Source organism: Mytilus trossulus, chromosome 8 (assembly GCF_036588685.1).
Source record: "Mytilus trossulus isolate FHL-02 chromosome 8, PNRI_Mtr1.1.1.hap1, whole genome shotgun sequence".
NCBI classification, from domain to species: Eukaryota; Metazoa; Mollusca; class Bivalvia; order Mytilida; family Mytilidae; genus Mytilus; species Mytilus trossulus.
Window position 1 is genome coordinate 22,400,164 of NC_086380.1, and position 13,097 is coordinate 22,413,260.

The 13,097-nt window shown below is 32.1% G+C and overlaps 1 protein-coding gene across 1 annotated transcript; it reads right to left on the reverse strand.

The window, feature by feature from the left end:
• Window positions 1-1,950: 1,950 nt before the first annotated feature.
• On the reverse strand, window positions 1,951-12,020 carry LOC134727472 (uncharacterized). The gene is made up of 5 exons (XM_063591852.1): window positions 11,932-12,020; window positions 10,743-10,912; window positions 9,637-9,797; window positions 2,715-2,890; window positions 1,951-2,000 (listed from the first exon to the last, which is right to left on the reverse strand). The coding sequence occupies exons 1-5, from the start codon at window positions 11,990-11,992 to the stop codon at window positions 1,951-1,953; spliced, it is 618 nt and encodes a 205-aa protein (XP_063447922.1). The 5' UTR covers window positions 11,993-12,020.
• Window positions 12,021-13,097: the final 1,077 nt, after the last annotated feature.

The window sequence follows — 13,097 nt, forward strand, 5'->3', positions numbered from 1 at the left end:
GTTCCTGTAGAATTTCAGGAGATTTCCCAAATAATATAGTATCGTCTGCAAATAGTATTAAGTATATCAACACTTCATTAATGTTAACTATGTCAGCTGAAGGACTGATGTTCATGTCTTCAATCAAGTCATTTATAAAAAATAAAAACAGTAAAGGTGATAAGGGCTCCCCTTGTTTTACACCAAGAAAATTTTCGAATGAGTCGGACAGTAAATCGGCAGTTTTGACACGCATTTTTACAGATGAATATACTGATCTAACCATAGTTACAAATTTTGAGCTAACACCACTCCGTAATAGCTTATAAATGAGAATCCTCCTGCTAATTTTGTCGAACGCTTTACAGAAATCCACAAACGAACAATAAAGTTTTTGTTTATTTTGAAGTGTATGCGAAATTATTCCAAATAAAATAAATATAGCGTCTACAGTTGACTTGCCGGGTCTAAATCCAAATTGGTTATCGATTAATATGTCTTCTTCTTCGGACCAACTGAGTAAACGATTTGTCAAAATAGTAGTATAAAGTTTCGATAAAACACTGATCAATACAATCGGACGATAATTATTAGGATCGGATAGATCACCACTCTTTGGGACAGCAACTACTAGACATTCTGACCATGAATCTGGGTATATTCCCGAACTATAAATGTAATTAAACAGAGTCTTTAATATTGGCGCAAATACGTCAGGACATGCAGAAAACATTTCACTTATTAGTCCATCGTTACCTGAACTTTTACCGGACTTCATTTTTTTTATTGATGCTACTACTTCGTCTTCAGTTATATCAGAGTCTAATTGTGTAACATTTATATCGCCAAATACCGTATTGTCTATGAGATTACGAACTTCTTCACATAGATCCTCCGAATTGTCTCCTAGTATTGACTCAAAATGTTTCATCATGGTTTCGTTATCAATTTTACACTTGTTGTTCACTTTTCGTTATAACGACGACCAGAACTTTCGCGGTTCGGTACTAGCTAAGTCGCAAAGTTCGATACCTTTTTGACGTTTGTATTTAAATTGTGCTTTTCGTTTCATTTTATTATAGTTGTTTCGTGAAATAACGTATGCCTTTCGGTTGACGTCTGACGGGTGATGTTGGAAAAAGTTTCTAGCCACATGAAAATCTTTACGTGCAATCGCACTATTGTTATCAAACCACTCGTTGTTAGGCCTAACTTTGATTTCATCTTGGTGTATTAACACAGATCTACCAAACACTTTATTAGCACTATCAAATAAGATGTTTGTAATTTCCTTAACAGCATGATTTAAGTTATTTTCATTGGTAATTTTACTCACTATTATAGACAATACATTATTTTGTTCTTGTAGTATAATATCTATATATTCTTTAGATCTTTTTATATCCCACTTTATGTAATTGCGAATCTTTGGAAACGATAACTCCGGTCTGAAATTTCGAAATTCAAGTTCAAATAATAATGGAGCGTGATCAGAAAATTCGTTGAAATTCAGCACATCAAAATTCTTAATAAGTTTATAATCGCTAGGTGAAACAAGTAGGTAGTCGTTGACACTCCTGCCATTCATTGTACAAAATGTAAATTTTCCAACACAATTTCCGAGTCTTCCATTAGCAATAGTAAGTTCTGTATTATAACATAACTGTAAAAGTTTTCGACCAAATGCGTTAACGGTTTTGTCTACGGAGTGCCTTTTCGGAACAATCGGGGTTTCCACGTGGTCTACACTTTCTAAATACAGATCTAAGTTATCATTTGATAAAACATCATCAATTTCACCAATACGACTATTTAGGTCGCCACACACTAAAAATGAACCCTCTTCTAAGGTTTGTAAATAATAAAGCAAAGTCCAATACAAAAAAAGTCCTTTTCTCTCAAGATTAAGGTTGACAAAAAATAAGCCGTTTAGCAAAATTCAATTTTATTTATGGTATTTCTTTTTTTCTATCATAAGTCCATAGAAACAGAAATGACTAAGGTATCAGCAGCAGCAGAATCTGTAAAATATAAATGATAAATAAGTTTTGGTATGTTTTTATTTGACTAATCAATCTTAAAAGTGGAATTAACAGCAACAACAACAAAAAGGAGAAGATAATAAAAGAAGATATAAAAGAATTATTAACACTTTTTGGCTTTATAACTATTTTGATCTGAGCGTCACTGATGAGTCTTAATATGTCGACGAAACGCGCGTCTGGCGTATTAAATTAAAACCTGGTACCATTGATAACTATTTACCCTATGAAATTCATGTACCTGTTTAAAGTTTTTAAAAACCTTGATACGTTGTTTTACATGGTAGTATGAGAGTATCAACGATGGAATGGATTGAATTTGCCGAAATGTAGTTTTTATCAAATTGAAGATATTTTGAAGGTACATTTATATAGATTAGACCATTGGTTTTTCCGTTTGAATGGTTTTACACTAGTAATTTTGGGACCCTTTATAGCTTGTTGTTCGGTGTGAGCCAAGGCTCCGTGTTGAAGACCGTACTTTAACCTATAATGGTTTTCTTTTTAAATTGTTACTTGGATGGAGAGTTGTCTCATTGGCACTCACACCACATCTTCCTATATCTACTTCATTAAAGGGGCAGGTATTAGACTTTGTTCATGTGTCAAATTACGCTTCTGTTAAAAATTTTGAAGAGAAAGTTATGCGAAATTTATATTAAAAGATTGATAGAGTTATGCATTGAGTAATACCTCTATTCCAGCTACGTCCTTGTTTGGTGTATATAAATACTGGATATTTGCTGAACTGAGCCCATTTACAAACGTCAGGTTTTTCTGCAATACATAACCAACCAAAATCATTTGGGCATCCACGATGTTGTCGACTAATATAAAATCTCCTCGAAACGACATTTGGAATAGATTCTCTTCAATTAAAGCAGAATATAAAATTAGAAAACAGAAACATGTTATTAACACACAAAAAAACGGAAAATCTAACAATATATATTCCATCTTAAAGTTAAATCATTTCAATAATTTTACCTTTAGAGTAAACTTTTTTTATTGACAGGGCATTACAAGACTATCAAAATCAATTGTCAATAATAAAAAAAGAACAACAGTACTTTGGACAGTAAAACAGACCACACGAACAAAAAAAACTCTACATTTGAAAAACAATGTATACAAAAGAAGACGAACGACAACAAACACACATGGTCTATTTTATGGAACGCCACGACTGCCTTATGTTAATAATCAGCATTATACGCAGTGTTCACAGCATTATACGAAGTGATCACAGCATTATACGCAGTGCTCACAACATTATATAAAGTGATCACAGCATTATATGCAGTGCTCACAGCATTATATGCAGTGTTCACAACATTATATGAAGTGCTCACAACATTATATTAAGTGCTCACAACATTATATTAAGTGCTCACAACATTATATTAAGTGCTCACAACATTATATTAAGTGTTCACAACATTATACGTTTTTTGTTGTATGATGAGATTGATGTATGATGAGATTTATGAATGATGAGATCATTCGGTAAACTTCGTTTTTTAGCGGAGATTACCGAATTCATTATTGGTAAATTACGGTAATGCCCAGCAAACAAATTTTAAAAGTTATTAAAATCATGTTATCATAAGGTAGCATACAATATTTAACACTGATTGAAATAAGTAAGGAAAAGATGAAACTGAGAGGTGAATGATTGAAGTAGTTCTGTTCGTCGTAAGAAATACGAATGGCAAAATGTAAGTTAAATAATAAAAAGTTTATTTAATGAAATATCGAAGGAAAATTTGTATGATATATTCTCGAGTTCATTTCCTACTGAAGAAATTTAGCAAGGTGCCACTTTATAGTCCGTACTCAGTTTTAAAAAGCTTAATTACCTTTTAAATAAAACAGTCAGCTTTCTATAACACATAGGTGCCATATTACGCTAACTTATATATGTCATGATAGAGTCATTTTTGGCATCGATTTTCAGAATTTGGCATTTTTACATGAATAAGTATCTAACAGATATGGAAAATGCAGTTTAAAGCATTTCACTGTAGGAGTTAAACATAACTTTACATCAATTATTCCATTTTTTTTCATGACAAGCTTTTTAGCACGGCAAGTACTAAGATTGTCTTCTAAATATGATCAGCAGTCTTATATAGAAATTTAAACTTTCATAGAAAAATTTACCCTTTCAAGACCCTGTTTAACATTTTCATTTAAAGTTATCATCTCTTATGAAAATTGAGTTTGTGGGGATGAATAAAACGTTTACTACGTTTGTTCGTCAGTTTGCACGGTACATATATATATATAAAAGTGGTATGCTTGCCAATGAAACAACTTTCCACAAGAGACAAAATGACATCACAGAAATTTTAAACAGCTAAACGGCCACAGTACGACCTTCAACAATGAGGAAAGCCCATACCGGATAGTCAGCTATAGAAGGCCCCGAAATGATAAACGAAAAATATTCCTAATTTTTGTACAAACAAACGATCGAAAAACTAACATGTATATAACACATTAATTAACAAACGACAACCACTGAAATAAAGGCTCCTCCTGACTTGGGACGGCCACATATATGCAAAATGTGGCGAGTTTTAACATGTTAGCGGGATGTTGGTATCCTTCCTCTAACCTGGGACAGTGGCGTAACAGAACATAAGAACGAACTATGAAAATCAGTTGTAATAGGCTTGTGTCATTTTGGTATTTTGTGGATAGTTGTCTCATTGGCAATCATACCACATCTTCTTTTTTATATTAACTCATTAGATGGGTACAAATATAAATACATATGATATCTAACAAGAAAATAGAGTGAACGTGCATGTGGGCGGGTACTTGTATATCCCAACAATAAAAAGACAATATAAGTACTGATCTGAGAGTATATATAACTAATATAGTACCATGCTGTTGATTAAAAACAACATCACTCCAGACCCTTTTGTTCTCCACATAATTAATATTGCCAATAATTAAGAAGTTCCGGGGCGAATCGATACCAATAATATATTCACCTGTTAACTATTACATTATCTGCACGTTCTGCATCTGACAGGAGTACCACGAAACGCTGTATTTAAGATTTTGCTATATACACGGGTCGTAATCACAGGGTTGACACTACTTAATTCAGTGACTTAATTCAATCATTGTCACATTGTTCCCGATTGTAGTACTTTAATCAGTATGACTTTCTAAGATGACAATACAAATAATAAAAATCTGGACTTAAAATAAGGCGTATAGGTACAGCATGTACAGTTTTCAATTTGTTAGACGTAAAACAGCGAATCAAAGATTCAATTTTATTCATAACTCATAAAGGACAAGACTGTTGATTAAAAAATACTCCTTTTCAGGGACTTTTGTTTTCCAAACAAAATCAATAATACCAATTTTAAATTGACAAGTTCCAGGTCGACGGGTTCAAAGAGAAAGATATTAAAAGCAGAGAAAACTTCATCTTATAATCGGCATGACTTTATCAGATGACAATACCAATACTAAAATAAGGCTTACGCATAGTTACATTCTTTAATTCAGTCACAGACCCGCGATATCACGGATGTGTTCTAGTAAATATTCTAGTAAATATATATATATACATATTAAGTTGTGAATATGGTGAAACTGATCCTCAAAATAAGTTGAAAATGCCCTGGTGTGGAATAAATTTGGGTTAAATTGATCATACTTCTTAATTTACTTATTTCAATCCGTTTTAAATATTGTATACTTAATGATCACATATATAATAATAACTGTTCAAATTTGTTTGCTGGGCATAATGCTGATTATTAACATAAGGCAGTCGTGGCGTTCCATACTATTTGTTAGTTGGGTTACTGTCTCACTTAGATTACTTATCTCATTTTGTCCATATGTATTTAATGAATTGTTTTGTTAAGGAAGTTCGCTGCTCAGTTTCAAAATAAATAGATTTTCATAACACTAGTATATATTGATAGGGGATTAATCGAGATTAATATATGGATTCGGTAATTTCCGCTTAAAACGAAGTTTACCGAATGATCTCATCATTCCTAAATCTCATCATACATTAATCTCATCATACAACAAAAAACGTATAATGTTGTGAACACTTAATATAATGTTGTGATCACTTAATATAATGTTGTGAGCACTTAATATAATGTTGTGAGCACTTCATATAATGTTGTGAGCACTGCATATAATGCTGTGATCACTTCATATAATGTTGTGAGCACTGCGTATAATGCTGTGATCACTTCGTATAATGCTGTGAACACTGCGTATAATGCTGATTATTAACATAAGGCAGTCGTGGCGTTCCATACTATTTTTTAGTTGGGTTACTGTCTCACTTAGATTACTTATCTCATTTTGTCCATATGTATTTAATGAATTGTTTTGTTAAGGAAGTTCGCTGCTCAGTTTCAAAATAAATAGATTTTCATAACACTAGTATATATTGATAGGGGATTAATCGAGGAATCAAAAATAATAAAAAGAAAATTGGGGTCAATGTGCTTTTTTCAAAATACTAGCCATTGAAATTTTGGCGGGAAAATATTCTCTCATGAATCTTCATAGCTTTATCATTAAAATTGAGAATGGAAATGGGGAATGCGTCAAAGAGACAACAACCCGACCAAATAAAAAAAACAACAGCAGAAGGTCACCAACAGGTCTTCAATGTAGCGTGAAATTCCCGCACCCGGAGGCGTCCTTCAGCTGGCCCCTAAACAAATATATACTAGTTCAGTGATAATGAACGCCATACTAATTTCCAAATTGTACACAAGAAACTAAAATTAAAATAATACAAGACTAACAAAGGCCAGAGGCTCCTGACTTGGGACAGGCGCAAAAATGCGGCGGGGTTAAACATGTTTGTGAGATCTCAACCCTCCCCCTATACCTCTAACCAATGTAGAAAAATAAACGCATAACAATACGCCCATTAAAATTCAGTTCAAGAGAAGTCCGAGTCTGATGTCAGAAGATGTAACCAAATAAAATAAACAAAATGACAATAATACATAAATATCAACAGACTACTAGAAGTTAACTGACATGCCAGCTCCAGACTTCAAATAAACTGACTGAAAGATTATGATTTCATCATATGAACATCAGGCACAATCCTTCCCGTTATGGGTTTAGTATCATACCATCATAACATATATGAGAAGAACATAACCCGTGTCATGCCAACAACTGTTTTTAGAATAACTGTCTTTAGTTCCGACGCAAAGACCTTATCAGTGACTCAATATTAACGCCAAAATATGCAATCTTTAATGACTTGACAACAGTATCGTAATTATATCCCTTCTTAATCAGTCTATTTAAAGGTTTTGTAAGTTTCTGAGGTGAATACTGACACCTTTATGCTTTATATAGAATATTTCCATAAAAAATTGGATGTGAAATACCTGAACGTATAAAAAGTCTGCATGTTGAGCTATATTTACGAATGATGTCTTTATACCGATGATAAAATTTAGTAAATGTTTTGACTAGTTTGTGATTTCGAAAACCCTGGTGTAATAATTTTTCAGTAATACATAAATTTCTCTCGTTAAAATCTAAAACATTGTTACAAACACGAGCGAATCGTACAAGTTGAGATATATAAACACCGTAAGATGGTGACAAGGGAACGTCACCATCTAAAAACGGATAATTAACGATAGGAAATGAAAAATCATCCCTTTTATCATAAATTTTAGTATTCAGCTTTCCGTTAGTGATATAGATATCAAGATCGAGGAAAGGGCAGTGGTCATTATTAGTATTAGCTTTATTTAAAGTAAGTTGACCAGTTAACGTTCTCAAAAACTATTAAATAATAAATAGGACTTTTCTAGACTTTTACAAATGGCTTACAATTATACATGTAAAAGATTTATAAAAAGAAAAATGAGAGTCCATGGGCAATTTTTTTAAGGCCTTCAAATGGATAAAACCAGAGTGTTTCGGAAATCTGACAACCTTTCCAAAACATGACAAGCAAACATGTATCAATCGAGTCAAGCTTATGCTCACTTATTTGGACCAACTTTCCTAGTGACAACGATGGCGAGTGAGCTCATATAATTTTTTTAAAGATCATAGAAAAGTCTTTGTATCATTCTTTACAAAACAACTGCACCATGCAGTAGGATATTGCATCAATTCTAAAGGGTATTTCATTGACATGTTAATATCAAATAGTTTCTTTATAAAAATAACGAGATGTGGTAAGATTGCAAATGAGTCAACTATTCACCGAAGTTCAAATGAAGTGGATGTAACCAATTGAAGGCAACCATATGACCTTCGACATTGAGGAAAGAAACCGATACCGAATGGTCTGCTACAAAAAGCTCCGACATAAAAATATTAATTTTTTCAATTGAGAAAACTTACGACCTAATTTATAATAAAACAATTTAGGAAAACAAATATGACAGACATGACCAACGACAACCACTGAACTACAGACCTGACTTTGGACAGACAAATACAGCAGGTGGCGGGGTTAAACATGTTTGTGAGCGCACAAACCTTCACTTACACAGAACAGTAGAGTAGCATTACAACATGAGAACAAACTATAAAAATCTGTTGAAAAAGGCTTAATTTATCAGATTGACACAAACAGAAATACACCGAACATAGCACAGAGTGACCGTGGACGGATACTTATACACCTCCACCACAACAAAAAGTATCGGCGAGTACTCGCAGTTACTGACCGATAGTTATAAGGCAATAACAACTAATAAACAAATCATTATGCTGAGTTCACACGTAGTTCGAATTAGATTCGCATTAACAAATTCGAATTAGTTTAATTCGCATTCTAAACGTTGAACGTCCTAACGTCAATTCTAATTCGAATTACAATGCGCGTCAAATTCGTTTTACTGTCCAAACGACGTTAACTTTTAGTTCGTATTGACAAAAGCGTATCTTAAAAAAAGAAGAGTGTGTGAACGCGACTAGCGAATTCGATTCGCATTCTATTCGAATTCAATTCGAATTTAATGTACGTGTGAACGAGGCATAAGTTTATTTAAAAAGATTGATAAGTTTACCAGGACCGTATCATATAAAGTTTACGTGCTCGGTTTACAACATCACCGTAACAATTCAATTAGGATGTGCTTTTTCATTTGAAATAGTTTGCCTACAGGTAAAGTGAAATTTGCAGTCCATATTTTTGTATCAATGGACAAATTTAGTAAAGATTTTATGTTATATGTGGTATAGAAATCACAGAGTTAATAGTATACTAGTAATTTATAGACTGTTCCAAAATTAAATCACAACGATGTTGTTTATGTTATGTACATTTTCACTAAATACTCAGAATTTTAGGTATTTTTAAAAATTCTAAATACTGTTGAATATTATTTATCATATTATTGTATTAACTCTAGCTTTTAGGTGTGTTTAAACTAATTTTCCGCAAAATCACACCACACATTACTACAATCACAAAACAGAGGTGTATTGTTGACCGATCAATATGTATTTTATGTATAATTACATTACATGACTTTTCTGTACCTATGTATTTAGTGATGGGAGCAGAAACAAAATAAAGCTAAAGACGCTTGTTTGCCCATCATTACAAACTATCAAAACTTACCCAGCTGCAGAGAAATAGTTCGTTATGCTACGAGTTGAAAGATCCGTGAAACTGCTTTGATACAAGTTTGTCTTTGAAAACCAGTTCAAGTTATTTGTATTTCGTGCATTAAATGTCATCCAAACTACCTGTTCATTCTTTTGGTAGAGTTCAACTTTAACCTTTAAAGAAATAAGTGAAATTAAGATAAAATGAAAAGGTATTCATGTTTTAATGGATTTGCATTCTTTTTGAAATGTCGTGTTGGACACAGATGTTTGATAATTCAGTTTGATTTTCCTACAAATTCATGAGCACTAGCGAAATAATTTACAGTTTGTAATGCCATAAAGTACTTATATATTGTTTTTTATTGAAGGGTAATTTTTTTTTCAAGAATGATTTTTTTCTGTCATACATTTGGTTTAATTATAACTGGGATGTACCTATGATTCGTTCAAAAATCTACCTGTAACAAATGTTCGTAAATCGTTTTATTTGAATTGATCTACGAAGTTTGGTCAAAAGTACAAATACAAATTTCTTTTTAATAAAGACATGTCTTAATAGTCTTCTTATTTCATCTTTCTTTTTGATGGTTTAAATGGCGTTAGTATAATTATATTTGTTCGTTTACAAAAATCCTTTTCATTAATTTCAATAACCGCTTTATTTTTATTTATTATTTTTTCATCGGATCATGATATATTCTTCCTTTATTTTGAAAATATGACCACTTCGAGAACGGTCAATGAGTGCGTTCACGACCGAATTAATACAGACTCGAAAATTGGAATGTTTCGCTAGACACGTGGCTGTTAGAAGTAAGAGCAAAGACTGGTCGGATTGGAGTCAATATAATTTCTACCGGCTAAGTTACATACCTTCAACCGGAAATTTCGTTACTTTATGACATACAACGTTGAGAATCAGACTCAACGTGTCATAAAACACAGCTTGATTTACATTTATACTACAGTATCATGACTTTTTCTCTCGTCCTGAATATGCATTTAATTTTCCACTGGACTAGTCACTTTAACCATAGATCCATCAAACGATGTATATATTATGATAACTTATCTATTTATAAAAGATTTTACTTTAAAACAATATTTATATAATACCATATTGATATTCATTTCTGTCCAGTGATCAATAACATGGTTACGTAAGTGTTTTCCCCTGCCTGTTATTTTAAGTATGGCTGGTAGATCATTACACATCGATGGGGTTCTCCAAGAATCATATACTGACTGTCCATTGTTTTCAAAGGCTACGAAAACAGGAAACCAAACTAAAAGTAAAAACAACGTACAATTGTATTAATAAACTTCTACTGATGGAACATATTATCATTTCAAAACACATTGATACAAAATACATTTTGTACTTAAGAATGTCTGATCTATAAAATCAAAAACTATACTTAAGAATGTACTATCTAGGAAATCATTTTAAAATATATCGAAGAATGTACGGTCTATGAAATCATTAAATATACATATGAATGTATACGAGCTATAAAATTAATAAATATAAATAAGAATGTACGATCTATGAAATCATTTAGCATACTTAAAAATGTTCGATCCATAAACTCGTTAAAAAAGTGGAACGAAAGGTACCAGAGAGACAGTCACACTCATAAATCGAAAATAAACTGACAACGACATGGCTAAAAATCAAAAAAGACAAATAAAAGTACACATGACACAACATAGAAAACTAAAGAATAGACAAAACGAAAACTAAAGAATAGACAAAACGAACCCCGCCAAAAAACATGGGGTGATCTCAGGTGCTCCGGAAAGACAGGCATATATTGCTCCTCATGTGGTAAATAGTCTAATTCGATAGGTCACGTTCATGAAAGGGAAGGGGATTGAAGTTACGACGTAAGGAACATATCCGATATCATTTGAGAAAAGGTTATTCCCTAACGGTCAACCAACTCGTGATGGCGTTTGTAAAACTTACGAAGGAATGATTTCAACTTCAACATTCGGATCTCTTGGTTTAATAGCTTCCTTGTGAGCAGAAAACCTCTATCAAAGAAATCATGATAAGAATTGCAAGCACTGGAATATCGTATGAATTGGGAGATACATACCCCGTATGCAGGAGCTGCAGGAATGTTGCTACTTAGCAATGGAAAGTACACAATTGGAAAGCTAAATTAAATGTACATAAGAACCCATGATCTATACAATCAATGAATATACTAAAGCATGTTCGATATATAAAACCTTTATATAATATTTATACACAAGAGTGTTCGATCTTTAAAATCATTAAATATACTTTAATACTTACCCTTAGAATGCACGATGGATGCATATAACACCACACACAAAAAGCATAACAGTTTTGTCATGTTTGATTTCAAAAGATTGTTTGTTACGTTTCCTTAAACAGAATATGTTAAACCAATTTAATAAGGTAATACATATATTGAAATTAAGCAGTCGATAGAATCAAATTACAGAAGTATATATATTTACATTTTGTACATGTAGCAGATGGGAAAATACATGTTGCAGCGATATTGTTTGTTTTTTATTGTAGTATTTTGTTTGGATACACGAAATACCCGAACTTCCTGGATGTTATTCTAATTTAATCTTCAAAACAATGACTAAGCAATACAAAATAGTTTGAATTAATGATTTGTTGAGGAAACAGCCTAAGTATCAACAACATTTTTTTTCTGAGGTGGTTATCGATGTAAAATGATTTGAAATATTTATTGAACTAAGTAAAATAGGAAGATGTGGTATAATTGCCATTCCGACGACTATCTACTAGGGATTAAATGAGGCAAATTTAAGCCACTAAAGGTCACATTGCGGAATATAATTTTCAGAAACCCAATCCAATACAGGATCTGACATGCAAAACAATACAAATGAAATGACCAAATGTATAAGGGGTTGATATAAATCATATCTGTGATTACAAATATATCCCCTAACATTTTTTACCTCAATACGAGGAAAGATAGACTTGTTTAACACTTGAATATCTGTTCTGTCGTCTTTCCGTTTGTTCGAATTTCCGTTAATACGTCTATTCATCCAATATATAAGCATATACATGTGTACGTCTACATGCATTTTCACATTGAATAATAACTCCCTGTTTAAAAAAATTCTTATACAATTTCACATATATTACAATCAACTACAAACTTATCTAAATAAAACTATAACATGAATAACCAAATGTGTATTAAACTAGAAATAAAATAAATAGACAATCATTTTGGATTTTTAAATATCACTTTTTGATCCACAATGATATCCAACTGTGTACTTGTTTTTGCTTTCTAACTATTTTGATATAAGTTTCACTTATGTGTCTTTTGAATACAGAACGCGCATCTGGCGTATCAAATCATAAGCCTGATACCTTTGATAATTATTAGTAACTTTTATATTTTTGATTATTCTTTATTTGATGTTCACCACTAATTCATGACC

Bases quoted from the DNA above. Each gene is read 5' to 3' on its own strand.
- LOC134727472 (XM_063591852.1), bottom strand. From the start codon at position 11,992: ATGACAAAACTGTTATGCTTTTTGTGTGTGGTGTTATATGCATCCATC. The intron at 10,913-11,931 runs GTAAGTATTAAA...TTTTACTTTTAG, and splicing joins ATCCATCGTGCATTCTAAGG to TTTGGTTTCCTGTTTTCGTA. The intron at 2,001-2,714 runs GTATTACTCAAT...TATATTTTACAG, and splicing joins AGGACGTAGCTGGAATAGAG to ATTCTGCTGCTGCTGATACC.